This window comes from Conger conger, chromosome 14 (assembly GCF_963514075.1).
Source record: "Conger conger chromosome 14, fConCon1.1, whole genome shotgun sequence".
Classification (NCBI taxonomy): Eukaryota; Metazoa; Chordata; class Actinopteri; order Anguilliformes; family Congridae; genus Conger; species Conger conger.
The window spans coordinates 42,518,365-42,533,727 of NC_083773.1; the positions used below are offsets into that span (position 1 = coordinate 42,518,365).

General features: G+C 46.5%; 1 protein-coding gene across 1 annotated transcript in view; it reads left to right on the forward strand.

Moving 5' to 3' along the window:
• Positions 1–15,363, forward strand: part of grip2b (glutamate receptor interacting protein 2b) — a 201,053-nt gene that overhangs the window by 180,900 nt on the left and 4,790 nt on the right. The window contains exons 16-22 of the mRNA XM_061218812.1: positions 215–360; positions 2,108–2,252; positions 3,889–4,040; positions 7,029–7,199; positions 8,496–8,649; positions 10,813–10,930; positions 15,077–15,304. Coding sequence (XP_061074796.1) covers positions 215–360; positions 2,108–2,252; positions 3,889–4,040; positions 7,029–7,199; positions 8,496–8,649; positions 10,813–10,930; positions 15,077–15,304 — 1,114 coding nt within the window. The remainder of the gene's footprint in view (positions 1–214; positions 361–2,107; positions 2,253–3,888; positions 4,041–7,028; positions 7,200–8,495; positions 8,650–10,812; positions 10,931–15,076; positions 15,305–15,363) is intronic.

The following is a 15,363-nucleotide window of genomic DNA, read 5'->3' on the forward strand; positions in this document are numbered from 1 at the left end:
ATATCAGTTCAGCAGCGGTGTCCGTGTGTTTATCTGTCTCAGCTGCAGAGGAACAAGCTGACCTTTATTTTTAAAACAACAAAAAACATGATTTTAACACATAAATCCATTTTGCAAATGTGTATGCACAGCTATGGTTTATTCTCTTTCTTCCTCTCTGTTTGTTTGCTCTCCCTCTCTCTCCCTCCCTCTCCCTCAATCCCTCCCTACACAGAACTGGCACCCTGGAGCCCGGAGACAAGCTGCTGGCCATCGATAACATCCGGCTGGAGAACTGCTCCATGGAGGACGCCGTGCAGATCCTGCTGCAGAGCGAGGACCTGGTCAAGCTCAAGATCCGCAAGGACGAGGACAACTCCGGTGAGGAGAGCCGACCGCAACCGACTGACCCAACCACCCGCGACCGGCCCAACCAGCCCAACTGACCATGACCGACCCAACCGACCATGACCGGCCCAACCAGCCCAACTGACCATGACCGACCCAACCGACCATGACCGACCCAACCGACCATGACCGGCCCAACCAGCCCAACTGACCATGACCGACCCAACCGACCATGACCGGCCCAACCAGCCCAACTGACCATGACCGACCCAACCGACCATGACCGGCCAAACCGACCATGACCGACCCAACCGACCATGACCGACCCAACCAGCCCAACCGACCATGACCGACCCAACCGACCGCGACCGGCCCAACCGACCGGCGCTTTCCGCGGTCACTCTGCGGTCGAGCCGGGGTCTGGCTCCATTCATATTTCACGAGAGGAAATGAGTTTATAAAATCAGAGCACGTTCAATAAAGCACACAATTTCAGTTGAAATTGAAATTGAAATTGAAATGGACCAAAACCCTAATTAAAGCTACAGCCTCTCTGACTGATCATCATTTTTTGTGGAAGTCCAATCCAGACCTTTTGATGGAGCCTGGGTCTTGTTCATAAAGACTGTTCTTAAGGTTGGACTTTCGTCATGAAAACAGCTCTTCCTCATTTGAGTAGATGTGTACCCGCACTCAATGACTGAACGTTTAGTTTAGCAACTAATTTTTATCCCAGTCAGAAAATGTTCAGTTGTATGTACACCCGGCCCATTTCCTACAATGCAGTTCTTGAAACGATGTGTCTTTCTTTCCGAGTTTAACGAATGTCGTTGCCAACGAGTGCTCAGGATTCGCGTAACCGCGAGGAGAATTGTTCAGAGCCGCACTTCGGAGTGGGCGAGACGACAGGAAGGTCGGCGGTGTGGCCCGTGTCATTGAGTTCTCATTGGCAGCGTAGAAGCTCATTTCGACGCAGTTCTCCAGCACATTAAACCTGTCGTAGCGCTGTGTGATTTAGGCCAGTCCTGCTGCGTCAGCAGCCCACACCCCTGCGTGTCGACGCTCCGCTTCGGCGACTACAAAAGGCTGCCTGCAAATTTATGTTGTGCTGTCGGGCGCCCTTCCATCCACGTCCCTCACGGACCCTCGTGTACATCTGTTGTGCGTTCAGATGTACGTGAGCCCTCCCCCGTTTACCCCATTGTAGGGTATGGGTTCGGAACAGTTTCATACATTTTCTTCGCATGATTGTGTCTCCAGGAATGCACAAAAGCAATAATGGATCGGCAATGTTTCTGTACACAACACCAGTGTTTGCGGTAAAAGTTTTCATGCCTGTGGTTATTTATTCAAAAACCGAAACTGAAACTGTCAACTGAAAAATGAGAGAAATGTTCATGTCTGTCACAGATATAGCATATAGCATATAGATATAGATAGATATAGATATAGGATATTTTTTAGGTGTCTGTCATGGAGAGTGATGGTGTTGAATTTACAGCTTTGGTTTTGGTCACATGACATTGATAGATAGACAGATCATTGCACTTATAGAACACTTTTGTAGCACCCACCTAGGTGAGGCACGGCAGCCATTTTGTGCCAGAACCCTCACCACACCTCAGCTGAGGTGGAGGCGGAGACGGAAACAACAGGGGATGACTAGGTGGCAGATTTAGCTCTTCGCTGTTGTTCAGAGGGTGAAACAGAAGTGAAGTGCAGTATGTGAATGTTCAGCGTGTGTGAAATGTGCCCTGACCTGTCCCCCGGCCCTCCCCAGATGAACAAGAGACCTCTGGCTCCATAATCTACACGGTGGAGCTGAAACGGTACGGCGGGCCCCTGGGAATCACCATCTCTGGCACGGAGGAGCCCTTCGACCCCATCGTCATCTCCGGCCTCACCAAGAGAGGCCTGGCTGAACGGTGAGAGAGAGCGCCGTTCTGAAGGGATCTGGTGGCCTCTAGTGGTCAGTCCAGAGAACTGCAATCTCCTGCCGTGCTTGGTGAGGTCACTGTTTTCTCCTGCGTTGCGCAAGCACATTAGACTACCGCTAATAACCAGCTGAGGATCAGACTCTTCCCCATTCTGCATCGGTCGGTTCCCTTTCTGTGTGTTTCAGTATGTTTCAGCCAGTTTCGTCCTGGTTCTGAAATGAGGCCTTGTTTCAGTTAAAGCCCCTGTGCTTCTCTTTTCGCTCTGCTGTGTGAGCAAACTGACAGAAACATGGACGGTGTTAGCGTCTTATCGCTATCTGCCCTCCTCTCTCCATTACAGTCCGAACAGCCTGTGACTCTGACACCATTGGTCTATGTCCACCCAGGAAATGAAATGTGTTCCTCTTTCTGTCAATCAAGAGAGTGCACTCGAGAGCCAGCGTCCTGTGAATGCTGCTTCTGTTCCAGTAGTTACACATTAACTACTGCATTCAGCAGCCTGGGAAAAGTTCAGTTTGTTTTTAGATTCATGTTAAATTTGTCCATGCAGTGGCTAATTTCAACAAACACTGAAAAATGATGGGAGTGTATGTCTATTTGTGTGTGTGTGTGTGTATGTCTGTCTGTGTGTGTTTTAAAAAGTTGAGTTGGCATGATTTCCCTGTACTTTTCCAGAATGCTATCTGACATGTGATGTTTTATCAGTCATGTGATGTTTGCTTGAGGAAATGTTTCTGGCTTAGATCATACTGTGGGGATATTTTTTCTGAACAACAATAAATGCTTATTGCAGGGCTGGGAAACTGGACTGCTGACAAACATTCATTAGTTCCTCTTTACAGAGAGCACACACATGCACACATAACGTGTGCAGACACATACATGCACATGCGCGCACACACACAAGTCACTCATGCATGCACGTGCACACACATACACACACAGGTACACATACACAGGCAGACTCACATATGCACGTAAAAGTACACGCATGCACACGAACACACACGTGCACTCACACGCACACAAATGAGCACAGGCACAGGCACACACATACAAACCAATGCACACACACACACATACGGTGCACACGTGCAGAAACACACATACACACACACTCATGCATGCATGCACACGTGCACACACATGTACACACACACACAGACATAGCAATGCACACACAAGCTGACACCCATGCACAGAAACACATTCACACACACGCACGCACACACACACACGCACACACACACACACAGACACATACACACACTGTCACACACACACACACACACACGCACACACACACACGCACACACACACACACAGACACATACACACACTGTCACACACACACACACACACACTCACACACACACACACAGACACACACACACTCACACACACACATCTGCACACACGCACTCACACACACACAGACACACACACACACCCATGCGCGGACTCAAACACACACACACACACCCATGTGCGCATACACAGTCACACACACACACACACACACACACACACACATCCATGTGCGCATACACACTCACACACACACACACCCCCACACACAGACACACACACTCTGTCTGAGCACATGCGTGTGTAATCTGCACAGGACCGGGGCCATCCACACGGGAGACCGCATCCTGGCCATCAACAGCGTGAGCCTGAAGGGGAAGCCCCTGAGCGAGGCCATCCACCTGCTGCAGGTCGCCGGGGAGACCGTCACGCTCAAGATCAAGAAGCAAGTGGACACCAACTGTGAGCGCCCAGGGACAGAAGCCATCGCTTAGCACACCCTGTTACCACAACAACGCACACGCCAATTTAAAGGAACTTAACACAGCTCGAGTTCCTTTAAACAAGAGCACGTTTCAGCTGTCGCCCACAAGCTTTTCAGCAAGTGCAGCTGATGAGGTTTGACGAGACGTTAAACCTGACTCACTGTGGTCATTTACCCTTTCAGTCCCAAGCCCAATATGAAGTCGGTCGCCGGTTCGATCCCGCCCTGGGTGTGTTGAAGTGTCCCTGAGCAAGACACCTGACCCCCAAAATGCTCCTGACGAGCTGGTTGGTGCCTTGAATGGCAGCCAATCGCCGTTGGTGTGTGAATGGGTGAATGAAAAGCTTCAATTGTACAGCACTTTAGATGAAGGCACTATATAAATCCCAGCAATTTACCATTTACCGAAATCCCAAGGGGTCTTGGCTTTGGTTGAGAATATTGAGAAAGTTGAGAGAATTTAGAAGGGTTTTAATAGTGGTTCAAAACAACAGTATAGCAGTCATTTTGATTGGTTTAAAAGGTACAAGGTTGAGAGTGTCATAGGGTTTTTGCGATATTTACGCTTGTGTGTCTGAAAGTGGCACTCTTGGGACTGAAAGTGTTAAAGATCCAATGACACTCATTGCGAAGAGTAAGGGGTTCCCCGGCGTCCTGGCGAAATTCCCAACTTGACTTTCCCACCTCGTCATCCCCCAGCTCGTTCTCTCCCTCTACATCGCAGCTGGTGTGTGATGAGCGTTCTGGCACAAAATGGCTGCCATGCATCACCCTTGTGGGTGCTACACATTTGTGGTGGGTGAGGCAGGTTTCCCCCTCATCACTGTTAAGCACTTTGAGAGCAAGCTATTATTATTATAATTACATCAAATGATGTTAACTATTGGGCTAATTGTCTAAAAATAATTAACTATAGGTATGATACTGAAAAAAGCCTGTAATTCTTGCACTGATCACCCAGTGTGGGTGTACGTGAATACATTCATTGAGCACTTTATTAGGTAGACCTGTACACCAGCTTGTTAATGCAAATCTTTAATCAGCCAATCATGTGGCAGCAACTAGATGCATAAAAGCATGCAGACATGGTCAAGAGGTTCAGTTGTTTTTCAGACCAAATGTCAGAATGGGGAAGAAATGTGATCTTTGACCATGGAATAATTATTGGTATCAGACAGGGTGGTTTGAATATGTCAGAAACTTCAGATCTACTGGGATTTGCATACACAACAGTCTCTAGAATTTGCAGAGAATGGTGCGACAAACAAAAAACATCCAGTGAGCGGCAGTTCTACAGGCAAAAACACCTTGTTAATGAGAGACATCACTGGAGAAGGGCCTCGTCAAAGCTGACAGGAAGGTGACAGTCACACAAATAATCACACATTACAGCAGTGGTATGCAGAAGAGCATCTCTGAACACACAACACGTCAAACCTCTTAAGTGGATATGTTACAGCAGCAGACCAATAAGTCTAAAAAATAACCTAATGAAGTGTTCACTGAGTGTCTTGCTGTCCATAGCAGAATTGTACACAGTCATCTATAGGTACTTGAGGAGGATGGAAAGGATTTTTTTTTTTTTTTTTTGCAAAACATAAATGAATCAATGAAATTTTCAATCAGTTAAAACAACACACTTCACAGTACACTTTGGCCTGAACCCCCACAAAGTAACCAGACGCAACAGGACCCTCTAGACTGCACGCAGGGAGAACCCTTGGGTGGAAGTGGATTGAGTAGCAGAGCCCTCTGTTCTAGCCCTCTCTCAGTTAGGGGTACCCTGCTGAAAAAAACAGAGGGAATTTCATACCGGCTCTCAGCTTGACATGGTTTGATGAGTTCGAGCTATGTTTTGAAACAGCTGGTAGCTGGTTGACCAGCTCATACCCAGCCAGACCAGCTTTATGACCAGCTTGGCCAGCTCGATTTCTAAGCTGGTAAAGCTGGATTTTACAGCAGGGTAGAGATACAGAGAGGAGCTTGGGGATCATGGCAGCATATCTTCTGGAACAGAGAGAGAGAGCCCATGCAGGCACGAAAACTGCAAAAAGAACCTGCCCACCCCCCATGAGCCTGCCTGCGAAAAAGGGGTTGTGTTGAGAGGTGACTGTAAGTAAAGTCTGCCCCCCCATAATGCACCATGCCTGCAAGCTTCTCCATGAATCTGAACTGTAACTGGTTATAAGCCTCACTGCTTTAACACTCTAGACCTAAATATTGAGACTGTCCGATTCCCAAAAGAGTAGTTTTTAGGCTAATGTGATGATCCAGCGTTTAGTGTCATGGCCAGCGCTTGTGTGTCCTGGATTCTGTTTGGGACGGAGAATCAGCATTTCCAAAACACATGACCATCTTTCCAGATCTGCCCGCGTACCTAGAATGGTCAGCAAAAGCATACACAGCATACACAAAAACTGCACCATAACCACAACACAACCTGCATTAAAATGTGTGGCTTGAGAGAGAGAGAGACAGCCATTTTATCTGAGCAGCTGTCAAGCTTGGGTGCTGCCTCATTTGTGTGTGTGTCTGTGTGTCTCTGTCTCTGTGTGTCTCCGTGTCTGTCTGTGTGTCACTTGGCTTGTGTCTGTGTTTGCATGCGTGCGCGTGCACATAGGTCTGTGTGTGTGTGCGTGTGTGTGTGTGTGTGTGTGCGTATTTTCATGTGTTTGCATGCACTGTCAGGGTTGGTTTGTGTATTTGCATGTGTGCGCGTGTGTGTGTCTGCTTGTGTGTGTTTGTTAGTGTATGCGTGTGTGTATGTTCGTGTGTTTGCCTGCACGCACGTGTGTATGGTCATGTCAGTTGGTTTGTGTGTATATGTGTGTGTGCGCGCGTGTGTGTGGGTGTGTGTGTCTGTACACCTCACCTGGAGAATTGAGATCAGTAGACACATCCTGGCAGAAGGTGGCAGCGTCTGCTCCTGAGCGTTTGTGAAAACTCTTTTTGTCCCCTCTCAGTGCCGGTAGAGAAGAAGAAGTCGGGTCTGGAGAGCGAGCTGAGCGATGAAGAGGAGGAGATGAGCGACTCACAGAAGACCACCAAGCTGTCGGAGGTCTACTCCGCCACCATCCCCAGCGTGGACTCCGCTATGGAGTCCTGGGACGGGTCGGGCGTCGACGGAGGTTACGGGACGCAAGGTACCCACAGTTCACGCGCTCTACATCTCAAACGCTAAAGGTACAATGAGTCCTTTCAGACGGTCAAAAGAGGAATAGCAGCAACAAACACCTTCAAACCACGACGCTGTTTATCCCTCCCCCTTCTGTGTAAATGTGCTGATGTTGAAACGCCATTGGCTGCGGCAGTTACAACCAATTTTCAACCAATGAGCTTGAATTATTGTACAGTTATACAATGTTTTGGTACAGAGTGTCGGGCCGTCAACTGCCTGTGTTTAAGGACTATAAATTCGGCAGAGGGTGAGTCAACATGTCAGTGAGCCTTTTTCAATGATCGGAAGGGATTTGTATCTTTAAAGGCCCATGCGCATCTTCCTGGTTTTACTGTCTTAAACACCCACAAAACGTTCGCAAATAGCAGTGACGTAGAGTCCCTAACCCTGCCCCCCCTCCCACTCCTGTGGTCAGCTGTCTGTGTTAAAATTTTGCAACGTCTTCCCATAACGATGCAAAAATATATGTTATGTCACGTGGGAAATCGTTTTACAAACAGCTCAGAGAAATAGCAGTTAGACCCTAAAATATGCATACTTCTACTTCTACCATTGCAATTATTTTACTTGGATCAGTATGGATCACAAATCAAAAGCTCCAGGACGACATGACAAGCTCAAAAACACTAATAATAAGCGTGTGAGCCTTTAAAGCACAACCCAGTCCAGGAAAATCACCGGAAATATCTTTAGCCTGGAGAGTCATGGAAAGTTCCCAAATATCCCACTGTCCTTGAGAAGCCAGGGAATTCTCTATGGTAAAATAAATACCATGAAGTACATCCATTATTCTTCTGATGCGTGATGCAGGGCTTACAGTTCTCAGGCACGGTGCCGGATTTCCGCCGTTTTCCGCAAAAAAATAATTTTTTTTAGAACTACACAACAACCGCTCCTCGGCCAAGTCAAGATAATAGATAACTTTGCTACTTTCCCCCTAAAATTATAGTATGTACAGGAGGAATTTAATCCTGTGTAATATATCAATATGCTAACATCCCTTATTTTGTAACATGCAACACAAGGTCTTAAACCTTAATGTCCATTTATTCTTCTATTATCATTGGTGGGCTAGGCAGTTTTTTCATCAAATAGGGGAGCTGCTGTCAGTCCGTCAGTCACCGTGTCAGTCTTCGAAAATTCGAAGTAACCACTGAAACATGGAAGCGAAGGTCATTCAAACTCAGGAGCCTAGTTGAGCAGGGAGTGAAGAGTGAACGGAGATTGGGGTTCTGCGTCTGACGCGCTGATCCCTGCGCAGGGACGTACGTGCAGCAGGGCGCGGGAATGGCCCTTCATCCCCACGAGTGGCGCAGTGCCAAGCAGAGGAACAGCACGCCCCCTCAAGGCCGTCGCAAGAACTACCCCTTCAGCGACGCTGGCTTCAGCGAGGACGAGTGGGACAAGCCCCCCGGGTGAGTGGAGAGAATGCCCCAGGTCCGATACCCAAACCCCCCAGGGCCAGAGAGTCCAACCCCCCAGGTCCGATACCCCAACCCCCCCAGGTCCATTAGCCCAACCCCCCCAGGTCCGATACCCCAACCGCCCCAGGGCCAGAGAGTCCAACCCCCCAGGTCCAATACCCCAACCGCCCCAGGTCCAATACCCCAACCCCCCCAGGTCCAATACCCCAACCCCCCCAGAACCAGAGAGCCAAACCCCCCCAGGTCCAATACCCCTACCCCCCCAGGTCCGATACCCCAACCCCCCAAGGTCCAATACCCCAACCCCCCCAGGTCCAATACCCCAACCCCCCCCAGGTCCGATAGCCCAACCCCCCCAGGTCCGATACCCCAACCCCCCCCAGGTCCAATACCCCAACCCCCCCAGGTCCGATAGCCAAACCCCTCCCCCAGGTCCAATACCCCAACCCCCCCCAGGTCCAATACCCCAACCCCCCCAGGTCCGATAGCCAAACTCCCCCAGATCCGACAGCCCCCCACCCGCCCCCAGGACCGAAGAGCCAAACTCCCCCATGCCCAGATCGCCGTGGGGGCCGCACCCCTCCCTCCATCTCTACCAACATGACTAATGATGTCCTGTTCACTATTGTCCGCAAACATTTCTTGCAGGCCTGGCAAATTACGAAACAATGGCCGTGGGGGAACGTGCACACACGCCCAAACCCCAGCCGTCGCCACAACAATCTTATCTCCTTAAGTTACAAGAAGGGAATTTCCAGAACAAATATCACGGCCGGGCACTCAATTCTCTCTGCGCTGGTTTATTCTTTCTCCCCAGCTGCGTTTTGTCAAAACGTTTATTTTTTCCTGGCGTGTGCATTCATGTGTCAGCATACTTTTGCTAACAGTTTTTTTGCTACCCTGTTTAGCTCTACGATTATGATTTATTAAAATAACCCCATGATCATGATAATTACAGGTGTACGAATCAGGCCCTGGGCAACTGTAGACAGCTCTGTAGTTTCATTTCAGTTGCCACTTCTGTGAAGTTTATGATGTTTTCCTTTCACCCTGCTGGTACAATGCTGTGGCTGCTGAATCTATGCCATGCTGCTGCCCTCAGATCTTTAAATAATCATGATTTAAGCTGTTCTGTCACAGACGCGGGTCAAAATCCATTAGCAAGCCTGGCTCCGGAGCCAATTGAACTTGACAGGTCTGGAGGAACTGGATATCTTGTTTGGACAGTTACATAATGGGGGCCGGCTATGGACCGCATACATTACCCGTCCCTGTGAAATTCATACTTTAAGAGTTTAGCAGCTCACGTGTTTTTATTTTTTCATTCTTTCACACTGTACTGTTTGTCCTGCCTGTATCCCCCGCCCCCGCTCTCTCTCTATCTCTCTCTCTTTTTTAAATGTTTGCATGTTCTCCCCGTGTTTGCGTGGGTTTCCTCCGGGTACTCCGGTTTCCTCCCACTGTCCAAAGACATGCAGGTTAGGCGGATTGGAGAGTCTAAATTGCCCATAGGTATGAGTGTGTGAGTGAATGGTGTGTGTGCCCTGCGATGGACTGGTGACCTGTCCAGGGTGTATTCCTGCCTTTCGCCCAATGTATGCTGGGATAGGCTCCAGCCCCCCTGCGACCCTGTTCCGGATAAGCGGGTTAGGGTAATGAATTAATGAATGAATTAAGTAGTAATACTTTATTGGCATGACTGTGTACAAACCATATTGCCAAAGAAATTAACATTAAAACAATTAACGATGACACATAAAACATTGGATTAATACACTGCAGTAATATGTATATGTATGTAAATTAGAGAAAAAAAAGTCTGTCTTCCATCTGTCTGGCTGGCCTGTGGTGGAGCCTGGTGTTAACCCATGAGTGCATCTTCATTTCTTTCACTTCTGTTTCCACCAGCCGTCTAAAACCCTCCCTCACGCACGTGTTTGTTTTTGTATGTTTCTGCTCACAGTTTGTGAAGGCCTTGTGGGCCACATTTTCAATAACTGCATGGATGTTTTTCATAATTCCAAAGGACACTGCTTGTTTGGCTCCAATAAAGAAAATCAATCGGCACTTTAGCTCGGTCTGAAAACCATGCCTCCTTCAGTTGAACCCAGGCCATTTCAAGTAACCAAGTTTTGGTTCCATGTGCTGACACAGGTATTCTGCCCATCCACACAACAACGGTCTGATCCTGGACCATGAGGACAGCTTCTGGTGCCAGGCACTGGAGGACCTGGAGACCTGCGGCCAGTCGGAGCTCCTCAGGGAGATCGAGGTGCGGGCCAGCCTTCATCCTCAGACACTGCCAGCCATCCAGTCAGACACAATGTCAGTCACACACAATCAGTCACAGTCACACACAATCAGTCACAGTCACACACAATCAGTCACAGTCAGTCAGATGCACAATGTCAGTCAGACACAATCAGTCACAGTCAGTCAGATGCACAATGTCAGTCAGACACAATCAGTCACAGTCAGACACAATCAGTCACAGTCAGACATACTGTCAGTCAGACAGATACAGTCAGTCACACACTGTCAGATACAGTCAGTCACACAGTTGGTTGGCCAGATGCAGTCACAGTTAGAAACAGACACTGTGACAGTCAGTCTTTTGTATGGTGTTATGTACACTCAGGCTTAGCAAGCTAAACATTTCCAGATGTAATCTCAAAATCAGGAAAAACTTTGTTAAGCCAATGTGTGGGAAATCTGGATCTGATCCAGAATATGATGCTCTTGTTTATGAAAAGGCACACAAATACACAGCATATTTACACACTGTATACAAACAGAGGTGTGGTGTGTGTTCTGCAAGTCATAGTGCACAGTATGTCAGATGAAATGTGCGGTGCATTTAACAGTTTCTCATGCATGTGATCCAGCCTGCTTTCACAGTTTCCTTTGTGAGGAAGCTGTTTTTAGACTGATGAAAATCTTGTGACTTTTGACTGGACCAGCAAAAAGTTAGCAGTAGCAAGGCACACCAGAGCAGTCTGTTTTATTTTCATTGATTCCTGCGGTTGGTGCTTAGATTCATAGGACTGTAAGAGCATTGCATTCCAGAGAATAACATAATTAGTTCAAGATTATTCTGGAATTTAGAATCCAGAAGCCTCAGTTAGTGTTATCACAAATGTTCAAGAAGTTCTTGTTTTGTCACAGACTTGCATCCATTCTACATTTCTGTTGGGCAGAATTGTTTACGCAAGAAGCCATCATATAAATTGACCATTAGGGAGAACTACAATTGTTCCTGTATTCTTTGACCTCATTAATGGTAATAGCTTTTTGCAATGCAGTGCTTTTGTGCAACACATGGGTTTTCTGCCAGCAATTCAATTCAGTTCAGTTCAATTTGATGCCGGTGCGACATTCACCATGAGTTTGACTTTAGGTTCTGTAAACAGGCCAATCGCTGGGGGAGCAAATGGGACGGTTGCACAGGGCCTCATGCCAGGCAGCCATTTTGTTTTGGCCTTTAAAAGTAGACCCTGGAATATGGTGTCGGACACGTGCAAACAGAGCAACGCTTGTGTCCTGCTGTGGTTCTCAAACTCAGCCCTGGGGCACCCTTTGTATGCTAGTTTTCATTCCCAGCGCAATTGCACTCCTGGAAGGCAACAAGCTGTTAATTTTTCTTAATTACTCTTATCTTGTGTTCAGCGATTAATTACCCTCTTAAGCCAAATTATGTCATTAATAACTACACATGCTATAACGATTAAAAGTTCCATGTACACATTGTGGTAGATGGTTGTCTAAGGAGAGGTAAATATTTCTAAACTGATAAAAATTTTAAGACAATTAATAGGCCCCTAGTTGATTAAAATGTGGACACCTGGGGCCATATTACAGAAAGTCCAAAGTTAAGATAAGATTTGTAGCCACAAATTTGTATTACAGAAGCACTTGACTAACCTTAGGAATCTAATCTTATTTTACTCCATCCCATCTCCTCTCAGGTTAGGAAATCTTAATTTGACTAAAAATCAACTTTCATGTCTGTTACCTAACAACTGATGGCTCTTTTTTCATATTGTGCACAGCTGATTGCTTAGGCAAATAAACGAACTGACGTTAGCTAGTTACGTTAGCTATCTGGTACCCATATGGCCATAGGTGCTGTTTAGTTTCTTTTAAACTTTTGGGGCGACACACTGCTGGACTTGTGTAGTTACAGGTCTCATAAGCATACTAACTGTCTAGCAATTAATACGAAAATATGTCCCTTTCTCAAACACATTATAGCTCCCTTATTCTGCCCTGTCAAAGTGACAGCAGCTCAAGTTACCTTTTGCAAACTAGCTAGCTAACCTTAAACCCGGCTAAAATGCCAAGTAAAATAACATAACATAGCATAACATAGCATTCAGCCCAGCAATGCTCGCCTTTTCCTACCACTAAGTGTACCTACTGCTTAGTTTGCCGAAAAGCAATATAGTATCTCACACTGTATCAACCCTGGTCTTGAAAACCTGCATTGTGTACTGTGTAATGAACAAGCTAATTAGCCTATTGATTCACATAATTTAATCAGTTTAAAATTTCTGTTACCATTTTTATGTAGTTGTTTGCTGGAGCACACTATCACAGCTGTGCATACTTCCCCACTCTAGACTCTCTCACAAATGTGCATACTTCCCCACTCTGGACTCTCTCACAGCTGTGCATACTTCCCCACTCTAGACTCTCACAACTGTGCATACTTCCCCACTCTAGACTCTCACAACTGTGCATACTTCCCCACTCTAGACTCTCACAACTGTGCATACTTCCCCACTCTAGACTCTCTCACAGCTGTGCATACTTCCCTACTCTAAACTCCAGCACAACTGTGCATACTTACCCAATCTGGACTTCAAGCAGAAAGCTGTAGTCCAGTGAAAACACAGAGGAAGGTCCTCTTTACACTGTTAATCGAGCCAGACAAACATTTGTACGTCCTCTCACGGCAGAGCTTTGGTGAATGCACTCTGGAAGGAGAAACATATGGAAACTCTCCAATGTCTCCTCTGAATTGCAAAAACAGCAGTGGTGTGCCTGTTTTGGTTACAGCAGGAATAATGTTATTATAACGTACTGCACGAGAATGTCATTCCACAGGGTCTCATGCCGGTGTTAAATTTAGAAACGGTTTTGAACGTTCTGGATGAGAGTCTCCATCATCTGGTGAACAGCTCAAAAGTATTTTGAGCCTTTCCCCTTGTTTATGTGAAGGACTGGAGAGATTGGTTTTACAAGTCCTGTTCATGATAGAAAATGATAACCCAGGAAAAGCAATCCATCACAAGACCTTTAAAAACAACTTGAGTCTCGGCTGCAAGTCTGTTTCCCAACACTCTTGCAGTATGCTCATTTTTTTGCCATTTCCCCACTCGAGCGATGTTAAAAATTAATTTAAGGAGCGGCCATAACCACTGCAGTTACAATGTTATTTACTTTAAGATGGCATGACTAAATAGCAACAGCCCTAACATTGACCCTTGTATTATCCCAATACAGCAGTTATGTATGTGCATTTATATTCTGCACTCCTATTTTCAACTGCAGTTCTGCTGGAAATTATTATTACAATTATCACAATTATCCACAGTACCGATATGAAGTGCCCTGTTTTATAGCCTTTCAGTCTATTGGTGACCCCTACAGAAATACTGATTGTATATTATATATTATATATTATACACTCAGTGAGCAATTTATTAGGTAGGCTTGTACATCAGCTTGTTCATGCAACTATTTAATCACCAATCATATGGCAGTAACTAAATGCATAAAAGCATGCAGATATGGTCAAGAAGTTTGGCTGTTGTTTAGACCAAATGTCAGAATGGGGAATAAATGTGATCTAAGTGACTTTGGACGATGTGAATCATTGTTGGTGCCATACAGGGTGGTTTGAGTATCTCAGAAACTGCTGATCTCCTGTGATTTTCATACACAACAGTATCAGTTGAGCTCTCTTGAGCCTAAAAAATCGGTGGCACAGTAAGATATCCATCAGTCATACAGTAGAACATTAGTTCCACATGAAAAGAAGAAATGGAAATGGCCTGCTTTTAATAGTTTTTATCATTATTATTTTTTACATGAACACAAACAGTGAATGTAATACATCCTATTACCTATTTCCAAAATAAATACTGAAATGATATATGCCCCAATGAAAATCAGTTCAGACACCAGGCCTGATATCAGCAGAGTTAGTCATTGTAAGGTGTTACTGAGGTTAACATAAAGCAGGGAGGACAGAGACTGCTGGTTTTCCACCCTGACCTTGGAGTTAAGTGTGAAGACAATCTGGCCAGTCAGTATTACAATTTTTTTTGCTAATTACCAGGGAGAAAAGAAAATTAGGGCCGGATTTGGATTTGAGGATTGCTGATATAAGGTGTTACGCTTTTTTTCCCTGCAGGCTTCCATCATGACAGGCAGTGCCCTGAGCCTGGGCATGGAGGGGACCAAGGCCCACCCAGACCTGGGGGTCCAGGCCAGGACCAGCCCGGTGCGGAAGACTTCCCACCCGTACGGCGAGGCCAAGGGCAGGGGCACACTGCGCATGTCCGAAAAAACATGGGAGTCGCGCAGGATCAAGGAGGAAATGCAGGAGATCCTGTCGCCCACTCCTCTAGAGCTGCACAAGGTACAGCAGCCTTCTAAACACTAAATCCATCCATTCATCCATCCATTTTCTACCCTGCT